The sequence below is a fragment of the Giraffa tippelskirchi genome, chromosome 12 (genome assembly GCF_054371585.1).
Source record: "Giraffa tippelskirchi isolate mGirTip1 chromosome 12, T2T-mGirTip1v1.2.pri, whole genome shotgun sequence".
In the NCBI taxonomy this organism is placed as follows: Eukaryota; Metazoa; Chordata; class Mammalia; order Artiodactyla; family Giraffidae; genus Giraffa; species Giraffa tippelskirchi.
Genome location: NC_137286.1, coordinates 66,214,245 through 66,235,162, shown reverse-complemented (window position 1 = coordinate 66,235,162; position 20,918 = coordinate 66,214,245). Strand labels below are relative to the sequence as shown.

The 20,918-nt window shown below is 55.4% G+C and overlaps 2 protein-coding genes and 1 long non-coding RNA gene across 3 annotated transcripts in view; 2 read left to right on the top strand and 1 right to left on the bottom strand.

Annotated features, from left to right (window-relative positions):
• The window catches only part of LOC145530002 (uncharacterized), a 1,493,464-nt gene that overhangs the window by 355,990 nt on the left and 1,116,556 nt on the right, over positions 1 to 20,918 (bottom strand). The window contains exons 135-136 of the long non-coding RNA XR_014071397.1: positions 13,304 to 13,415; positions 5,651 to 5,762 (exon numbers count right to left, since the gene is read on the bottom strand). This is a non-coding gene — a long non-coding RNA (uncharacterized LOC145530002). The remainder of the gene's footprint in view (positions 1 to 5,650; positions 5,763 to 13,303; positions 13,416 to 20,918) is intronic.
• LOC145529919 (uncharacterized) lies at positions 1,814 to 12,011 on the top strand. Its single transcript, XM_081550686.1, has 4 exons — positions 1,814 to 1,983; positions 2,383 to 2,695; positions 2,946 to 4,266; positions 11,920 to 12,011. The coding sequence occupies exons 1-3, from the start codon at positions 1,849 to 1,851 to the stop codon at positions 3,581 to 3,583; spliced, it is 1,086 nt and encodes a 361-aa protein (XP_081406812.1). The 5' UTR covers positions 1,814 to 1,848; the 3' UTR covers positions 3,584 to 4,266; positions 11,920 to 12,011.
• On the top strand, positions 9,468 to 12,011 carry LOC145529924 (uncharacterized). Its single transcript, XM_081550692.1, has 3 exons — positions 9,468 to 9,637; positions 10,037 to 10,349; positions 10,600 to 12,011. The coding sequence occupies exons 1-3, from the start codon at positions 9,503 to 9,505 to the stop codon at positions 11,235 to 11,237; spliced, it is 1,086 nt and encodes a 361-aa protein (XP_081406818.1). The 5' UTR covers positions 9,468 to 9,502; the 3' UTR covers positions 11,238 to 12,011.

Below are 20,918 nucleotides of genomic sequence, written 5' to 3'. Positions count from 1 at the left end.
CGACGAAAAAGCCCCGATACGGACATCCAAGGTTGTGTGAAAGGAAATTAGACGACCAAACTAGGATCCTCAGGAGAGTATCGGAGAAGGCGATGGCGACCCACTCCAGTACTCTTGCCTGGAAAACGCCCTGGACGGAGGAGCCTGGTAGGCTGCAGGCCATGGGGTCGCGCAGATTCAGACACGACTGAAGTGACTTAGGCGCAGCGGCAGCAGCAGGACAGTATGCTATTGGGAATACAACAACACACACAGATCCAGATCGATGGAATCAAGTTGAGGGTCCAGAAACAAACCCCGGCATCCATGGTCAACTCATCTCTGACACAAAAGGGGAGAATATCCAAATGGGAACAAGAAAGCCTCTTCAATAAATGTCCATGGGAAAACCAGACAGCTACATCTGAAGAACGCTATTGGTTTTGATCTCACACCACCTCAATATCGGGGGAAAACCTCACCCTAAAGACTGATGTCATGAGACAGCTAGAAAGAAGCGTAGGTCAAAGGCTCCTTAACATCAGAGTCTCCTTGCCATTTGCTGGGCGGAGGTAGAAATGGGTCTCTTCAAGTAAGGGAAAGAGGAAAACGAAGTACGCCAATGGGTTTCCATCCAATGGAACCTCTTCACAACAGAGAAGCTAAGCATTCAGAAATGCAAAAGATGGGAAACGGAACATGAGAGACTCCTTGCAAGTGGTGTATCTGAGAAGGGGTTCATATGGAAAGAGACGAAGAATGCACAGCACTCAGATTCCAAGAAACACCACCACCACCCTTGACCCTTCCCCCATGACCAACTCCGACCTAAAGCCTTTCTCTCCCTCTAACCTATCCCTAAAACATAACCCTCATCTAATCATATACATGTGCATTCCTAGCATCCATCCATCTACACACGAGAGAGAAAGAGGAAGACACAGACTGAATCGAGAAGGGAAAAGAGAGGGACACAGACAGAGAGAGACACGGAACCAAAGAGAGGAAAGGAGTCGACGGTCCAGACTTTTCATCAATCTGTCTCGAAGGTAGAAGCAATGACAGCGCCCATCCACCCCAGAAGGGGGAAAAGGACGGAAGGTTTGGAGAGGAAAAGACAAGAACGCAGGGAGCCATTAGAAGCTCAGCCACCCGCAGAAGCCGAGCTGGGACACTTGAACAGAATCTCAATGGAAACAGAGGACCAGAAAGTTGGCTACTCTTTTCTATAAGAGAGGGAGACCTTCGAGTCTTCCTTTCGGTCCTCCAACTTGGATGCGGGGTCTCAAAACACTCAGGAGGGGGAGTGCCTTTTCCTGGGTACCACGGCGCATCCAGGCCTCGTTCTGCCCCATTCTGTGCTGTGTCAGCCCTGGATGGAGTCTTTCTTTCTGAAGTCTCAGCGCACAAGCTCCACGTGATATCGGCCCCAGGTGGAAAGGCATGGAGCTGCTCGTAGGCCGACAGACCTAGGAGGCAGATGGGAGAATGACCCCCACTCTGCAGATGGAGAGACTGGGGAAACCGTGAGGGGCATACGCTTGTCCAGGGCCACACCACTTATGAGAAGAAGGAGCCTGGTCTGAGAGCAGCGGGGTCCTCGGAGCTCAGGCCCTGGCTGCACCCAGGCCTCCCCAGGGCTGTGGGCTGGGCTGTGTGGCTGTCACTGTGCCTGCACATGGCCTAAGGGGGGTGGTCGAGCAGTCAGAAACCCAGAGATTCCCTTGGGAAGTTTTGGGGAAGGGACCTCAGCACGAACCCCAGGAAATGATGTCACCTGCCGGCAACAGAACCCAACAGAACCCGCAACCCGGGTATCCAGGCCTCCAGAGCGGAGAGGAGCCCCCAGCCAGATCACTTGCTGCCAGGATGTTCTGCTGTTTGCCCCTGCCCAGAGGCCGGGGCCTGAGGAGAGCTCACAGGCAGTGTGCGTGGGCACCCTGTCGACGTTGGCTCAGGGCACCCCCGAGAGGCCTCTGGCCCTTTGCCCGGAGAAACAGAAAGGTAACAAGGGGAGCCCCAGGCCGGGCCAGCCCACCTCTCCCATGCCACCCGGAAACACCGGGTCCTTTGCCTGTGTGTGTGGATGCGGGTTTCTCGGGGTGTGTCTCCCTCAAGGAAGCCCAGGCGGATGTGGGGTCAGAAGCCTGCGGGCAAGTTGTGTCCACACCCCAGGGGAGAGCAGGCTGGCTGGGATGGGGAGAGTGCGGGCAGCGCCGGCCGCCCAGGCTGGCCTCACACCCTCAGGTGGGTCTCTTTCGTCCCGGGTGGGGATCTGAGCAGACACACGTCTCTGACCCTTCTGGGAAGAGAAGTTCGAGCAGGCAGAAGCAGCGGCTCCACTGGCCAGGCCCAGCTCGGAAAAGTCCCAGCATGGCTGGCTGACGGTCACTGTCGTTGCAGAGCTTCCCACGTGATGAGGCCGAGGACGGGGACACCCCGTCCACCTCCCGGAGGGAGGGGTCGGAGCACCACCCCCCCGCCCCTGAGGCCCAGTGCAGGCTCCAGGTGAGCGTGCCCACGGAGGCATCAGCCCCACCGGGGGCGAAGCGGAGGCGGGGAAGGCCTGCTGCCGAGACACCACACAGGATACACCCGGCGGCCCAGTCTGAGGCTGCCACGGAGCTCAGCACACCCGGCTCCGACCCAGAGTCCCGAGAACCCCAGCCTCTGAGGCAGCAGGAGGACCTGGAGCCCAGCACGCCAGAGCACAGAGGTGAGGACGCTGGGGCTGGTGCACGGGAGTGTGTGGGGAGGGGGTGCTGAGCTACACAGGGACGAGTCCCCGAAAGATGCTGCTGGGCCTGCAGCAAGCGCTGGCCTCACACCCCCACCCCCATCTTGCACACTTCAGTCCCAAAAGACATCCGACCCTGGGTATTCTTTGGGAATCTCTTGGAAGCTTTCTGTCCCGGGATACGCACATGCCAAGGCTGGCCTGTGGGCAAACTTTGCTTCTCCCCCAGCTCTAGCACTGGCCTCCAACTGGAACCAGGCTCCACTTCCCAGACCTGTCCCTACAGAGGTGGTGGCTCCAGGTGCAGGACCCAGGGATCCACCGAGGGCAGATGGAGAACCGAGACTTGCCCTCGCAGAGACACCAGGCCAGCTGGGTTCTGGCCAGCACACCGGGCAGATCGGATCTCCGTGCCTGCAGGACCCCCAGCCCCAGGCACTGATGTCCCACCCCCTCAGCCAGAACCTCCACCTCCACGTGCACCTGTACCTGCTCGGGCTTTGGCAGGAGAACCCGAGGCAGAGGAGGAGTCACCGCCTCGGCAGGGAGAGCCTGCCCTGGCTCCCGCGCAACACCCAGACGCCGACGATGACTCACCCACCCCTGCAGGAAGAACGAGCCCCCGCTCTGGACAGAGACCCAGAGCCCTTGCCGGAAACACCACGTCCAGGGGAGCGGTCGGCTCTGCCGCCTCCATCCCTGTCGGCTCACCGTGGACGCTGTCAACTCGGTCTGCCCCCAGGGGACATGGAGTTCCTTTCCCCTGAACTGCTTTGCATTTGGTTTGTTTCCACCTTTCTGGTGATGTTTTATTTTTTGTATGGTTTCCTGTATTTTTGTTGGTTAAGTTGGGAACTTGTTGGTTAAGTTAGTAAACTTTTTCATCATTGTTGCAATTTGGGAACACTGTTGTGTAACTCTGGTGATACTGTGTTACCATCACCACTTTGTGGTTTCAGACCCGTTTGATCTTTATGCCCCACCCCCCAACAAAGCCTGGATTCAAGGCAAGCACGCCCTGTTCATCCCTCCCCCCGATCCTGAACACAATTTCATCTTTTCTTTCTGCATTCCTTCCTATATTCTTGGTGTCCCCAATCAATGACTCTCAGTGAAATGACTGAAGGAGTTTCTTTCGGACTCTCCACCTACTGTAAGACTCCATTGGAGAGTTCTCATTTTTATGTCATTTGAACTAGCCTTTGATAGCTGACAGGACGGTGTACGTCCTTTCAAGATATCATGTGCCAAACGAAGCCCTTTTGGCAAATGCCAACATTATCTCCAGGCAGGCATTGCTGTTTGAAGGGTGACATCTCAGCCAGAAGGCAGAGGCTGAGCTCCTCTTGTTGCACCAGCTCCCAAAAGAAGCCAAGAAAGGGAGCTGGAACAACAAACCACCCCAACGCCCAGGAAAGCGTTCTTCACGACAGAAGGCTAGAAAATGACCCAACAACCTTGTGGCCCAGAACCCCTCTAGAAAAATCACTGTTCCATAAAAAAGAGAAACACGTGGGAAGTTCCAAGGAGAGGCAATGCCCATGGCCAGTGTACTTTAGAGACGGCCTGACCGCTCCGGGGAAGACACGCACCGACGGAACCCCTTGGGAAACAGCAGTGAGAGTCCTCACCGTCGTAAGGGTTTCCTCTGGGGACAACCTGCCCTGGGCACCACATGAGGGAGCAGACCGGCTTCTCTTCCTCTGCCCCCACACCATTCACTCAGGAAGGCAGCTCAGGTGTTCTCATGCCCTGCCTGCCTGCCTGCCTGCCTGGCTCATCCGTGAGCTGTGACCACCTCCAGGGCAGGACTCCACCTTCTCCTCTCTGTGTACCGTGAATCTGCACACAGTGGGCTTTCAGAACCTTAGGAGACTTGAGCCATTCCCACTCGAGCCAGAACCCTCCCCAGGAAGGAAAACGGCTGTGGAGTCATTTTGGCCCCAGCACTGGTTCCGAAAGCCTGGCGGCTCCTACAGCCTCTACGGTGTGAAGAGGGAGGTCCCTTTTGACAGAGCTTTCCGGCTGTCAGATCTAAGCTGTTGTTTCACTGTCAGCTGTGTCTCTTCCGTTGCAGCCAGGTGGGCCACGCTGCTCCAAAGGGGCTCACAAGCTGAGTGGCAAGGGAGGTATTGAGAGGACAGGGATGGCTACAACGTGCTGCAAACTGAGTGAGGGTCCCCACAATCCTCAGCAAAGGTCTGTGGTGTGCAAGTGGGGAGTAGAGGGCCCCCAAGTTCCAAAGGAAGGGAGGTACTCGGGAGCTGAAGCCCTTGGCTGCTGTGGTAGCAGCTGCAGATGGCAGCTCGTCCACAGTGCACTTCGAATGAGGTCATATGAGCGGGACTCTGGAAATGGCTCCGAAGTCAAGAGAAAGGGGTCAGGGTATGTGGGAATCCGGCGGGGGTGGGGGGTGGATGAAGGAAGGTGTCCTTCCTCTCTCCAGTGCAATTTGGTTTGGTGAGTCTCAAAGCTACCAGATGGCACTTCCCAAGTCAGGCCCCCGCAGGAATCAGGGTGGGCTGCGTGCCTCGGCGCCTGCTACAGGGACAAGCCACACCAGTGGCCTCCCTGAGCTCAAATGGCCGGATCTGGGGGTTCTGTCTGGGTGCACACCTCCTTGCTCTGGCCAGGTTCCCCCCTTCTCTGAGCACCAGCTTCATCCTCTCGAATGAGGACATCGATTGCTACCTTGGCACGTTACTCTCTTCATCCTGTGAAGACTCATTAGGCTTATCCTACAATTACTAGCTGGCCCGAAGAGATATCTCCTGAATCCAGATTAAGCTGGAGTCTCCCAGGCTCATCTGGCATGTCTTCCCTGAAGTCTGCCAAAACCCACACCCTTGCATTTCCAGGGACTCCCCTTAGCCAGCTGGGCAGAAAACCCAGCATGGTTCAAACAAGCTGACAGACAAGCGGGAGAGGACTCACGGGCAGACGGCCTCCCTCAGGTCTCGGGTGGAGCTCTGGGACCACAGCAGCAGCGGGCCATCCCAGCCCCTGGGCTCAGCAGCGCCCTCATTCTCAGGCCGGCGGCTCTGCCCTGAGGGGAGCAGGAAGGTCACCAACTGCCGCAGGCGGACCTCAAGCCCCTCCCACTGCTGGAGCCTGACCTCCCCTGGCCCCACCCCTTCCCCTACCCCAGCAGAACGAGAGCTCGTCTTCCCCTGGCTTCCAACGTGAGGCCCGGCCCCGGGCCCCGATTGGGCACTGCCCCAGTCCGGAGCCAATCACAGTGGCCAGGGAGGTGGAACACACCGATTGGCCAGGGCCAGGTCATGTGACCATACTCCCCAGGAAACTCAAATATTACCAAGATTCCCTAACAAACCAAATGAACAAAATTATCCAGTAAAGGCAAACCGTACTTTTTAATGAGGCCAATGTCACAGAAAAAAAAAAAAAAATCCTTCACAATGAACTGCTCAAGGAAGCTACTAAATAAGCTTTCAGAAAAGTTAAGACGTTTTTTTGTTTTTTTAATAGGGTGACGGAGAGCTATACCTTTCCCATCTATGTGAATTTAGGTTTAAACTAGATTTCCCTCGGCTATTATATAAGACAAAAAACCCCACATCACCCCCTTTCACTCCCCCCACCCCCAAAAAGTGTTTTAGTCTATTGAATTTTTGTGTCCTCAGTTGTGTCTGATTCACGGCAACTCACGAACTCTACACAGCCAGGCTCTTCCGTCCATGGAATTCAGGGCAATTTTTTTCTGTCACAGCAAATGCCCACCCTGGGTGATCCAAAGGCAAGGGCTCAGAGGCTCCTGAGAGACTAACTCCTTTCAGCTGAGCACAGAGCTGGCTCCTCACTGGGATGCCTGTGGCCTGGGGCTCCCAGAGGGGAGAGCAGCACTCGCCCCACCGTGTGGTCACTGCTGGAAGTGCAGGCTGCTCCTCACTCCCCCTTGACAGTGTCCCTGAGGGCAGAACAGTGTGAATCTACTCAAGGTGGAAACGCAAACTCCGATGCAACCAAACTTCCCACAAGGTCTCCAAAACCACTCAGGAACAGGGAATTGGAAACTGCAGGGCATGACATGAATGGAGATGGAGACTTGACACCTTACACCGAGTTCACTTCCAGTTATCCCTAGACAAAGTTTCCATGAAAACTTGTCACAAATCTAGAAGAACAATGAGCAGAAACTGGACACGTGCTTTGAGTCTTCACACACAAAACAAAAAGGCAGCCCACAAAACAACCCAGAGAATACAGTGGACTTTGCAAAATCAAAGATATCTACTGTGGGAAAGACCTCATTACAAAAGCAAAAGACAGGTCATACATCGCGAGACGAATGAGTGGAAACACAAAGCTTCTCAAGGATGTGTCTCCAAACAGACAAAGAACACCAACACGACAAGCCTGTGAAAACTAGGGAAAGGTCTGAAGGGACACCAGACTGAGGAAGACACACACAGAGTATCCCGGATGATGTCCAGCACTGAGGGCCTGAAGAAACAACAGTCTAGTTGCACTCCCTCAGGCCTGTGTGACCCTGGATGAGGCCTCTGTTTCCCGGTGGCTCTGAGAGATGGACAGGGAGGAAGGGGAAGAGAAATCACTTGCATTTCTAATACTCACAGCAAAGTCCTCCAATGAGAAGGGAATTATCACCCCCACTGACAATGCCATTCACTGAAGTGATACCCACGAGTCCATCTAACCCAGAAGGGAAGGAAGGACCTGTTCTCACAAAACGGCGAGAGATGGAAGAAGGAAGATCAAGCCCACACCAACCACTGGAAAGAGAAGCTGTGCTCAGGGCTTGAAAGAATTCCTATTGGGAAAATGATGTCACAGCCCCACAAGGCAATCCACAGCTTCGATGCTATTCCTCCCAAAATGCCAATGCATTTTCGCACCGAACAAAGAATTGCAAAAGGGGTACGGAAACAGAAAAGAGCCTAAATTGTCAATACAATCCGACGAAAAAGCCCCGATACGGACATCCAAGGTTGTGTGAAAGGAAATTAGACGACCAAACTAGGATCCTCAGGAGAGTATCGGAGAAGGCGATGGCGACCCACTCCAGTACTCTTGCCTGGAAAACGCCCTGGATGGAGGAGCATGGTAGGCTGCAGGCCATGGGGTCGCGCAGAGTCAGACACGACTGAAGTGACTTAGGCGCAGCGGCAGCAGCAGGACAGTATGCTATTGGGAATACAACAACACACACAGATCCAGATCGATGGAATCAAGTTGAGGGTCCAGAAACAAACCCCGGCATCCATGGTCAACTCATCTCTGACACAAAAGGGGAGAATATCCAAATGGGAACAAGAAAGCCTCTTCAATAAATGTCCATGGGAAAACCAGACAGCTACATCTGAAGAACGCTATTGGTTTTGATCTCACACCACCTCAATATCGGGGAAAAACCTCACCCTAAAGACTGATGTCATGAGACAGCTAGAAAGAAGCGTAGGTCAAAGGCTCCTTAACATCAGAGTCTCCTTGCCATTTGCTGGGCGGAGGTAGAAATGGGTCTCTTCAAGTAAGGGAAAGAGGAAAACGAAGTACGCCAATGGGTTTCCATCCAATGGAACCTCTTCACAACAGAGAAGCTAAGCATTCAGAAATGCAAAAGATAGGAAACGGAACATGAGAGACTCCTTGCAAGTGGTGTATCTGAGAAGGGGTTCATATGGAAAGAGACGAAGAATGCACAGCACTCAGATTCCAAGAAACACCACCACCACCCTTGACCCTTCCCCCATGACCAACTCCGACCTAAAGCCTTTCTCTCCCTCTAACCTATCCCTAAAACATAACCCTCATCTAATCATATACATGTGCATTCCTAGCATCCATCCATCCACACACGAGAGAGAAAGAGGAAGACACAGACTGAATCGAGAAGGGAAAAGAGAGGGACACATACAGAGAGAGACACGGAACCAAAGAGAGGAAAGGAGTCGACGGTCCAGACTTTTCATCAATCTGTCTCGAAGGTAGAAGCAATGACAGCGCCCATCCACCCCAGAAGGGGGAAAAGGACGGAAGGTTTGGAGAGGAAAAGACAAGAACGCAGGGAGCCATTAGAAGCTCAGCCACCCGCAGAAGCCGAGCTGGGACACTTGAACAGAATCTCAATGGAAACAGAGGACCAGAAAGTTGGCTACTCTTTTCTATAAGAGAGGGAGACCTTCGAGTCTTCCTTTCGGTCCTCCAACTTGGATGCGGGGTCTCAAAACACTCAGGAGGGGGAGTGCCTTTTCCTGGGTACCACGGCGCATCCAGGCCTCGTTCTGCCCCATTCTGTGCTGTGTCAGCCCTGGATGGAGTCTTTCTTTCTGAAGTCTCAGCGCACAAGCTCCACGTGATATCGGCCCCAGGTGGAAAGGCATGGAGCTGCTCGTAGGCCGACAGACCTAGGAAGCAGATGGGAGAATGACCCCCACTCTGCAGATGGAGAGACTGGGGAAACCCTGAGGGGCATACGCTTGTCCAGGGCCACACCACTTATGAGAAGAAGGAGCCTGGTCTGAGAGCAGCGGGGTCCTCGGAGCTCAGGCCCTGGCTGCACCCAGGCCTCCCCAGGGCTGTGGGCTGGGCTGTGTGGCTGTCACTGTGCCTGCACATGGCCTAAGGGGGGTGGTCGAGCAGTCAGAAACCCAGAGATTCCCTTGGGAAGTTTTGGGGAAGGGACTTCAGCACGAACCCCAGGAAATGATGTCACCTGCCGGCAACAGAACCCAACAGAACCCGCAACCCGGGTATCCAGGCCTCCAGAGCGGAGAGGAGCCCCCAGCCAGATCACTTGCTGCCAGGATGTTCTGCTGTTTGCCCCTGCCCAGAGGCCGGGGCCTGAGGAGAGCTCACAGGCAGTGTGCGTGGGCACCCTGTCGACGTTGGCTCAGGGCACCCCCGAGAGGCCTCTGGCCCTTTGCCCGGAGAAACAGAAAGGTAACACGGGGAGCCCCAGGCCGGGCCAGCCCACCTCTCCCATGCCACCCGGAAACACCGGGTCCTTTGCCTGTGTGTGTGGATGCGGGTTTCTCGGGGTGTGTCTCCCTCAAGGAAGCCCAGGCATATGTGGGGTCAGAAGCCTGCGGGCAAGTTGTGTCCACACCCCAGGGGAGAGCAGGCTGGCTGGGATGGGGAGAGTGCGGGCAGCGCCGGCCGCCCAGGCTGGCCTCACACCCTCAGGTGGGTCTCTTTCGTCCCGGGTGGGGATCTGAGCAGACACACGTCTCTGACCCTTCTGGGAAGAGAAGTTCGAGCAGGCAGAAGCAGCGGCTCCACTGGCCAGGCCCAGCTCGGAAAAGTCCCAGCATGGCTGGCTGACGGTCACTGTCGTTGCAGAGCTTCCCACGTGATGAGGCCGAGGACGGGGACACCCCGTCCACCTCCCGGAGGGAGGGGTCGGAGCACCACCCCCCCGCCCCTGAGGCCCAGTGCAGGCTCCAGGTGAGCGTGCCCACGGAGGCATCAGCCCCACCGGGGGCGAAGCGGAGGCGGGGAAGGCCTGCTGCCGAGACACCACACAGGATACACCCGGCGGCCCAGTCTGAGGCTGCCACGGAGCTCAGCACACCCGGCTCCGACCCAGAGTCCCGAGAACCCCAGCCTCTGAGGCAGCAGGAGGACCTGGAGCCCAGCACGCCAGAGCACAGAGGTGAGGACGCTGGGGCTGGTGCACGGGAGTGTGTGGGGAGGGGGTGCTGAGCTACACAGGGACGAGTCCCCGAAAGATGCTGCTGGGCCTGCAGCAAGCGCTGGCCTCACACCCCCACCCCCATCTTGCACACTTCAGTCCCAAAAGACATCCGACCCTGGGTATTCTTTGGGAATCTCTTGGAAGCTTTCTGTCCCGGGATACGCACATGCCAAGGCTGGCCTGTGGGCAAACTTTGCTTCTCCCCCAGCTCTAGCACTGGCCTCCAACTGGAACCAGGCTCCACTTCCCAGACCTGTCCCTACAGAGGTGGTGGCTCCAGGTGCAGGACCCAGGGATCCACCGAGGGCAGATGGAGAACCGAGACTTGCCCTCGCAGAGACACCAGGCCAGCTGGGTTCTGGCCAGCACACCGGGCAGATCGGATCTCCGTGCCTGCAGGACCCCCAGCCCCAGGCACTGATGTCCCACCCCCTCAGCCAGAACCTCCACCTCCACGTGCACCTGTACCTGCTCGGGCTTTGGCAGGAGAACCCGAGGCAGAGGAGGAGTCACCGCCTCGGCAGGGAGAGCCTGCCCTGGCTCCCGCGCAACACCCAGACGCCGACGATGACTCACCCACCCCTGCAGGAAGAACGAGCCCCCGCTCTGGACAGAGACCCAGAGCCCTTGCCGGAAACACCACGTCCAGGGGAGCGGTCGGCTCTGCCGCCTCCATCCCTGTCGGCTCACCGTGGACGCTGTCAACTCGGTCTGCCCCCAGGGGACATGGAGTTCCTTTCCCCTGAACTGCTTTGCATTTGGTTTGTTTCCACCTTTCTGGTGATGTTTTATTTTTTGTATGGTTTCCTGTATTTTTGTTGGTTAAGTTGGGAACTTGTTGGTTAAGTTAGTAAACTTTTTCATCATTGTTGCAATTTGGGAACACTGTTGTGTAACTCTGGTGATACTGTGTTACCATCACCACTTTGTGGTTTCAGACCCGTTTGATCTTTATGCCCCACCCCCCAACAAAGCCTGGATTCAAGGCAAGCACGCCCTGTTCATCCCTCCCCCCGATCCTGAACACAATTTCATCTTTTCTTTCTGCATTCCTTCCTATATTCTTGGTGTCCCCAATCAATGACTCTCAGTGAAATGACTGAAGGAGTTTCTTTCGGACTCTCCACCTACTGTAAGACTCCATTGGAGAGTTCTCATTTTTATGTCATTTGAACTAGCCTTTGATAGCTGACAGGACGGTGTACGTCCTTTCAAGATATCATGTGCCAAACGAAGCCCTTTTGGCAAATGCCATCATTATCTCCAGGCAGGCATTGCTGTTTGAAGGGTGACATCTCAGCCAGAAGGCAGAGGCTGAGCTCCTCTTGTTGCACCAGCTCCCAAAAGAAGCCAAGAAAGGGAGCTGGAACAACAAACCACCCCAACGCCCAGGAAAGCGTTCTTCACGACAGAAGGCTAGAAAATGACCCAACAACCTTGTGGCCCAGAACCCCTCTAGAAAAATCACTGTTCCATAAAAAAGAGAAACACGTGGGAAGTTCCAAGGAGAGGCAATGCCCATGGCCAGTGTACTTTAGAGACGGCCTGACCGCTCCGGGGAAGACACGCACCGACGGAACCCCTTGGGAAACAGCAGTGAGAGTCCTCACCGTCGTAAGGGTTTCCTCTGGGGACAACCTGCCCTGGGCACCACATGAGGGAGCAGACCGGCTTCTCTTCCTCTGCCCCCACACCATTCACTCATGAAGGCAGCCCAGGAGTTCTCATGCCCTGCCTGCCTGCCTGCCTGCCTGGCTCATCCGTGAGCTGTGACCACCTCCAGGGCAGGACTCCACCTTCTCCTCTCTGTGTACCGTGAATCTGCACACAGTGGGCTTTCAGAACCTTAGGAGACTTGAGCCATTCCCACTCGAGCCAGAACCCTCCCCAGGAAGGAAAACGGCTGTGGAGTCATTTTGGCCCCAGCACTGGTTCCGAAAGCCTGGCGGCTCCTACAGCCTCTACGGTGTGAAGAGGGAGGTCCCTTTTGACAGAGCTTTCCGGCTGTCAGATCTAAGCTGTTGTTTCACTGTCAGCTGTGTCTCTTCCGTTGCAGCCAGGTGGGCCACGCTGCTCCAAAGGGGCTCACAAGCTGAGTGGCAAGGGAGGTATTGAGAGGACAGGGATGGCTACAACGTGCTGCAAACTGAGTGAGGGTCCCCACAATCCTCAGCAAAGGTCTGTGGTGTGCAAGTGGGGAGTAGAGGGCCCCCAAGTTCCAAAGGAAGGGAGGTACTCGGGAGCTGAAGCCCTTGGCTGCTGTGGTAGCAGCTGCAGATGGCAGCTCGTCCACAGTGCACTTCGAATGAGGTCATATGAGCGGGACTCTGGAAATGGCTCCGAAGTCAAGAGAAAGGGGTCAGGGTATGTGGGAATCCGGCGGGGGTGGGGGGTGGATGAAGGAAGGTGTCCTTCCTCTCTCCAGTGCAATTTGGTTTGGTGAGTCTCAAAGCTACCAGATGGCACTTCCCAAGTCAGGCCCCCGCAGGAATCAGGGTGGGCTGCGTGCCTCGGCGCCTGCTACAGGGACAAGCCACACCAGTGGCCTCCCTGAGCTCAAATGGCCGGATCTGGGGGTTCTGTCTGGGTGCACACCTCCTTGCTCTGGCCAGGTTCCCCCCTTCTCTGAGCACCAGCTTCATCCTCTCGAATGAGGACATCGATTGCTACCTTGGCACGTTACTCTCTTCATCCTGTGAAGACTCATTAGGCTTATCCTACAATTACTAGCTGGCCCGAAGAGATATCTCCTGAATCCAGATTAAGCTGGAGTCTCCCAGGTCATCTGGCATGTCTTCCCTGAAGTCTGCCAAAACCCACACCCTTGCATTTCCAGGGACTCCCCTTAGCCAGCTGGGCAGAAAACCCAGCATGGTTCAAACAAGCTGACAGACAAGCGGGAGAGGACTCACGGGCAGACGGCCTCCCTCAGGTCTCGGGTGGAGCTCTGGGACCACAGCAGCAGCGGGCCATCCCAGCCCCTGGGCTCAGCAGCGCCCTCATTCTCAGGCCGGCGGCTCTGCCCTGAGGGGAGCAGGAAGGTCACCAACTGCCGCAGGCGGACCTCAAGCCCCTCCCACTGCTGGAGCCTGACCTCCCCTGGCCCCACCCCTTCCCCTACCCCAGCAGGACGAGAGCTCGTCTTCCCCTGGCTTCCAACGTGAGGCCCGGCCCCGGGCCCCGATTGGGCACTGCCCCAGTCCGGAGCCAATCACAGTGGCCAGGGAGGTGGAACACACCGATTGGCCAGGGCCAGGTCATGTGACCATACTCCCCAGGAAACTCAAATATTACCAAGATTCCCTAACAAACCAAATGAACAAAATTATCCAGTAAATGCAAACCGTACTTTTTAATGAGGCCAATGTCACAGAAAAAAAAAAAAATCCTTCACAATGAACTGCTCAAGGAAGCTACTAAATAAGCTTTCAGAAAAGTTAAGACGTTTTTTTTTTTTTTTTAATAGGGTGACGGAGAGCTATACCTTTCCCATCTATGTGAATTTAGGTTTAAACTAGATTTCCCTCGGCTATTACATAAGACAAAAACCCCACATCACCCCCTTTCACTCCCCCCACCCCCAAAAAGTGTTTTAGTCTATTGAATTTTTGTGTCCTCAGTTGTGTCTGATTCACGGCAACTCACGAACTCTACACAGCCAGGCTCTTCCGTCCATGGAATTCAGGGCAATTTTTTTCTGTCACAGCAAATGCCCACCCTGGGTGATCCAAAGGCAAGGGCTCAGAGGCTCCTGAGAGACTAACTCCTTTCAGCTGAGCACAGAGCTGGCTCCTCACTGGGATGCCTGTGGCCTGGGGCTCCCAGAGGGGAGAGCAGCACTCGCCCCACCGTGTGGTCACTGCTGGAAGTGCAGGCTGCTCCTCACTCCCCCTTGACAGTGTCCCTGAGGGCAGAACAGTGTGAATCTACTCAAGGTGGAAACGCAAACTCCGATGCAACCAAACTTCCCACAAGGTCTCCAAAACCACTCAGGAACAGGGAATTGGAAACTGCAGGGCATGACATGAATGGAGATGGAGACTTGACACCTTACACCGAGTTCACTTCCAGTTATCCCTAGACAAAGTTTCCATGAAAACTTGTCACAAATCTAGAAGAACAATGAGCAGAAACCGGACACGTGCTTTGAGTCTTCACACACAAAACAGAAAGGCAGCCCACAAAACAACCCAGAGAATACAGTGGACTTTGCAAAATCAAAGATATCTACTGTGGGAAAGACCTCATTACAAAAGCAAAAGACAGGTCATACATCGCGAGACGAATGAGTGGAAACACAAAGCTTCTCAAGGATGTGTCTCCAAACAGACAAAGAACACCAACACGACAAGCCTGTGAAAACTAGGGAAAGGTCTGAAGGGACAGCAGACTGAGGAAGACACACACAGAGTATCCTGGATGATGTCCAGCACTGAGGGCCTGAAGAAACAACAGTCTAGTTGCACTCCCTCAGGCCTGTGTGACCCTGGATGAGGCCTCTGTTTCCCGGTGGCTCTGAGAGATGGACAGGGAGGAAGGGGAAGAGAAATCACTTGCATTTCTAATACTCACAGCAAAGTCTTCCAATGAGAAGGGAATTATCACCCCCACTGACAATGCCATTCACTGAAGTGATACCCACGAGTCCATCTAACCCAGAAGGGAAGGAAGGACCTGTTCTCACAAAACGGCGAGAGATGGAAGAAGGAAGATCAAGCCCACACCAACCACTGGAAAGAGAAGCTGTGCTCAGGGCTTGAAAGAATTCCTATTGGGAAAATGATGTCACAGCCCCACAAGGCAATCCACAGCTTCGATGCTATTCCTCCCAAAATGCCAATGCATTTTCGCACCGAACAAAGAATTGCAAAAGGGGTACGGAAACAGAAAAGAGCCTAAATTGTCAATACAATCCGACGAAAAAGCCCCGATACGGACATCCAAGGTTGTGTGAAAGGAAATTAGACGACCAAACTAGGATCCTCAGGAGAGTATCGGAGAAGGCGATGGCGACCCACTCCAGTACTCTTGCCTGGAAAACGCCCTGGACGGAGGAGCCTGGTAGGCTGCAGGCCATGGGGTCGCGCAGAGTCAGACACGACTGAAGTGACTTAGGCGCAGCGGCAGCAGCAGGACAGTATGCTATTGGGAATACAACAACACACACAGATCCAGATCGATGGAATCAAGTTGAGGGTCCAGAAACAAACCCCGGCATCCATGGTCAACTCATCTCTGACACAAAAGGGGAGAATATCCAAATGGGAACAAGAAAGCCTCTTCAATAAATGTCCATGGGAAAACCAGACAGCTACATCTGAAGAACGCTATTGGTTTTGATCTCACACCACCTCAATATCGGGGAAAAACCTCACCCTAAAGACTGATGTCATGAGACAGCTAGAAAGAAGCGTAGGTCAAAGGCTCCTTAACATCAGAGTCTCCTTGCCATTTGCTGGGCGGAGGTAGAAATGGGTCTCTTCAAGTAAGGGAAAGAGGAAAACGAAGTACGCCAATGGGTTTCCATCCAATGGAACCTCTTCACAACAGAGAAGCTAAGCATTCAGAAATGCAAAAGATAGGAAACGGAACATGAGAGACTCCTTGCAAGTGGTGTATCTGAGAAGGGGTTCATATGGAAAGAGACGAAGAATGCACAGCACTCAGATTCCAAGAAACACCACCACCACCCTTGACCCTTCCCCCATGACCAACTCCGACCTAAAGCCTTTCTCTCCCTCTAACCTATCCCTAAAACATAACCCTCATCTAATCATATACATGTGCATTCCTAGCATCCATCCATCCACACACGAGAGAGAAAGAGGAAGACACAGACTGAATCGAGAAGGGAAAAGAGAGGGACACAGACAGAGAGAGACACGGAACCAAAGAGAGGAAAGGAGTCGACGGTCCAGACTTTTCATCAATCTGTCTCGAAGGTAGAAGCAATGACAGCGCCCATCCACCCCAGAAGGGGGAAAAGGACGGAAGGTTTGGAGAGGAAAAGACAAGAACGCAGGGAGCCATTAGAAGCTCAGCCACCTGCAGAAGCCGAGCTGGGACACTTGAACAGAATCTCAATGGAAACAGAGGACCAGAAAGTTGGCTACTCTTTTCTATAAGAGAGGGAGACCTTCGAGTCTTCCTTTCGGTCCTCCAACTTGGATGCGGGGTCTCAAAACACTCAGGAGGGGGAGTGACTTTTCCTGGGTACCACGGCGCATCCAGGCCTCGTTCTGCCCCATTCTGTGCTGTGTCAGCCCTGGATGGAGTCTTTCTTTCTGAAGTCTCAGCGCACAAGCTCCACGTGATATCGGCCCCAGGTGGAAAGGCATGGAGCTGCTCGTAGGCCGACAGACCTAGGAAGCAGATGGGAGAATGACCCCCACTCTGCAGATGGAGAGACTGGGGAAACCCTGAGGGGCATACGCTTGTCCAGGGCCACACCACTTATGAGAAGAAGGAGCCTGGTCTGAGAGCAGCGGGGTCCTCGGAGCTCAGGCCCTGGCTGCACCCAGGCCTCCCCAGGGCTGTGGGCTGGGCTGTGTGGCTGTCACTGTGCCTGCACATGGCCTAAGGGGGGTGGTCGAGCAGTCAGAAACCCAGAGATTCCCTTGGGAAGTTTTGGGGAAGGGACCTCAGCACGAACCCCAGGAAATGATGTCACCTGCCAGCAACAGAACCCAACAGAACCCGCAACCCGGGTATCCAGGCCTCCAGAGCGGAGAGGAGCCCCCAGCCAGATCACTTGCTGCCAGGATGTTCTGCTGTTTGCCCCTGCCCAGAGGCCGGGGCCTCAGGAGAGCTCACAGGCAGTGTGCGTGGGCACCCTGTCGACGTTGGCTCAGGGCACCCCCGAGAGGCCTCTGGCCCTTTGCCCGGAGAAACAGAAAGGTAACACGGGGAGCCCCAGGCCGGGCCAGCCCACCTCTCCCATGCCACCCGGAAACACCGGGTCCTTTGCCTGTGTGTGTGGATGCGGGTTTCTTGGGGTGTGTCTCCCTCAAGGAAGCCCAGGCGGATGTGGGTTCAGAAGCCTGCGGGCAAGTTGTGTCCACACCCCAGGGGAGAGCAGGCTGGCTGGGATGGGGAGAGTGCGGGCAGCGCCGGCCGCCCAGGCTGGCCTCACACCCTCAGGTGGGTCTCTTTCGTCCCGGGTGGGGATCTGAGCAGACACACGTCTCTGACCCTTCTGGGAAGAGAAGTTCGAGCAGGCAGAAGCAGCGGCTCCACTGGCCAGGCCCAGCTCGGAAAAGTCCCAGCATGGCTGGCTGACGGTCACTGTCGTTGCAGAGCTTCCCACGTGATGAGGCCGAGGACGGGGACACCCCGTCCACCTCCCGGAGGGAGGGGTCGGAGCACCACCCCCCCGCCCCTGAGGCCCAGTGCAGGCTCCAGGTGAGCGTGCCCACGGAGGCATCAGCCCCACCGGGGGCGAAGCGGAGGCGGGGAAGGCCTGCTGCCGAGACACCACACAGGATACACCCGGCGGCCCAGTCTGAGGCTGCCACGGAGCTCAGCACACCCGGCTCCGACCCAGAGTCCCGAGAACCCCAGCCTCTGAGGCAGCAGGAGGACCTGGAGCCCAGCACGCCAGAGCACAGAGGTGAGGACGCTGGGGCTGGTGCACGGGAGTGTGTGGGGAGGGGGTGCTGAGCTACACAGGGACGAGTCCCCGAAAGATGCTGCTGGGCCTGCAGCAAGCGCTGGCCTCACACCCCCACCCCCATCTTGCACACTTCAGTCCCAAAAGACATCCGACCCTGGGTATTCTTTGGGAATCTCTTGGAAGCTTTCTGTCCCGGGATACGCACATGCCAAGGCTGGCCTGTGGGCAAACTTTGCTTCTCCCCCAGCTCTAGCACTGGCCTCCAACTGGAACCAGGCTCCACTTCCCAGACCTGTCCCTACAGAGGTGGTGGCTCCAGGTGCAGGACCCAGGGATCCACCGAGGGCAGATGGAGAACCGAGACTTGCCCTCGCAGAGACACCAGGCCAGCTGGGTTCTGGCCAGCACACCGGGCAGATCGGATCTCCGTGCCTGCAGGACCCCCAGCCCCAGGCACTGATGTCCCACCCCCTCAGCCAGAACCTCCACCTCCACGTGCACCTGTACCTGCTCGGGCTTTGGCAGGAGAACCCGAGGCAGAGGAGGAGTCACCGCCTCGGCAGGGAGAGCCTGCCCTGGCTCCCGCGCAACACCCAGACGCCGACGATGACTCACCCACCCCTGCAGGAAGAACGAGCCCCCGCTCTGGACAGAGACCCAGAGCCCTTGCCGGAAACACCACGTCCAGGGGAGCGGTCGGCTCTGCCGCCTCCATCCCTGTCGGCTCACCGTGGACGCTGTCAACTCGGTCTGCCCCCAGGGGACATGGAGTTCCTTTCCCCTGAACTGCTTTGCATTTGGTTTGTTTCCACCTTTCTGGTGATGTTTTATTTTTTGTATGGTTTCCTGTATTTTTGTTGGTTAAGTTGGGAACTTGTTGGTTAAGTTAGTAAACTTTTTCATCATTGTTGCAATTTGGGAACACTGTTGTGTAACTCTGGTGATACTGTGTTACCATCACCACTTTGTGGTTTCAGACCCGTTTGATCTTTATGCCCCACCCCCCAACAAAGCCTGGATTCAAGGCAAGCACGCCCTGTTCATCCCTCCCCCCGATCCTGAACACAATTTCATCTTTTCTTTCTGCATTCCTTCCTATATTCTTGGTGTCCCCAATCAATGACTCTCAGTGAAATGACTGAAGGAGTTTCTTTCGGACTCTCCACCTACTGTAAGACTCCATTGGAGAGTTCTCATTTTTATGTCATTTGAACTAGCCTTTGATAGCTGACAGGACGGTGTACGTCCTTTCAAGATATCATGTGCCAAACGAAGCCCTTTTGGCAAATGCCAACATTATCTCCAGGCAGGCATTGCTGTTTGAAGGGTGACATCTCAGCCAGAAGGCAGAGGCTGAGCTCCTCTTGTTGCACCAGCTCCCAGAAGAAGCCAAGAAAGGGAGCTGGAACAACAAACCACCCCAACGCCCAGGAAAGCGTTCTTCACGACAGAAGGCTAGAAAATGACCCAACAACCTTGTGGCCCAGAACCCCTCTAGAAAAATCACTGTTCCATAAAAAAGAGAAACACGTGGGAAGTTCCAAGGAGAGGCAATGCCCATGGCCAGTGTACTTTAGAGACGGCCTGACCGCTCCGGGGAAGACACGCACCGACGGAACCCCTTGGGAAACAGCAGTGAGAGTCCTCACCGTCGTAAGGGTTTCCTCTGGGGACAACCTGCCCTGGGCACCACATGAGGGAGCAGACCGGCTTCTCTTCCTCTGCCCCCACACCATTCACTCATGAAGGCAGCCCAGGAGTTCTCATGCCCTGCCTGCCTGCCTGCCTGCCTGGCTCATCCGTGAGCTGTGACCACCTCCAGGGCAGGACTCCACCTTCTCCTCTCTGTGTACCGTGAATCTGCACACAGTGGGCTTTCAGAACCTTAGGAGACATGAGCCATTCCCACTCGAGCCAGAACCCTCCCCAGGAAGGAAAACGGCTGTGGAGTCATTTTGGCCCCAGCACTGGTTCCGAAAGCCTGGCGGCTCCTACAGCCTCTACGGTGTGAAGAGGGAGGTCCCTTTTGACAGAGCTTTCCGGCTGTCAGATCTAAGCTGTTGTTTCACTGTCAGCTGTGTCTCTTCCGTTGCAGCCAGGTGGGCCACGCTGCTCCAAAGGGGCTCACAAGCTGAGTGGCAAGGGAGGTATTGAGAGGACAGGGATGGCTACAACGTGCTGCAAACTGAGTGAGGGTCCCCACAATCCTCAGCAAAGGTCTGTGGTGTGCAAGTGGGGAGTAGAGGGCCCCCAAGTTCCAAAGGAAGGGAGGTACTCGGGAGCTGAAGCCCTTGGCTGCTGTGGTAGCAGCTGCAGATGGCAGCTCGTCCACAGTGCACTTCGAATGAGGTCATATGAGCGGGACTCTGGAAATGGCTCCGAAGTCAAGAGAAAGGGGTCAGGGTATGTGGGAATCCGGCGGGGGTGGGGGGTGGATGAAGGAAGGTGTCCTTCCTCTCTCCAGTGCAATTTGGTTTGGTGAGTCTCAAAGCTACCAGATGGCACTTCCCAAGTCAGGCCCCCGCAGGAATCAGGGTGGGCTGCGTGCCTCGGCGCCTGCTACAGGGACAAGCCACACCAGTGGCCTCCCTGAGCTCAAATGGCCGGATCTGGGGGTTCTGTCTGGGTGCACACCTCCTTGCTCTGGCCAGGTTCCCCCCTTCTCTGAGCACCAGCTTCATCCTCTCGAATGAGGACATCGATTGCTACCTTGGCACGTTACTCTCTTCATCCTGTGAAGACTCATTAGGCTTATCCTACAATTACTAGCTGGCCCGAAGAGATATCTCCTGAATCCAGATTAAGCTGGAGTCTCCCAGGTCATCTGGCATGTCTTCCCTGAAGTCTGCCAAAACCCACACCCTTGCATTTCCAGGGACTCCCCTTAGCCAGCTGGGCAGAAAACCCAGCATGGT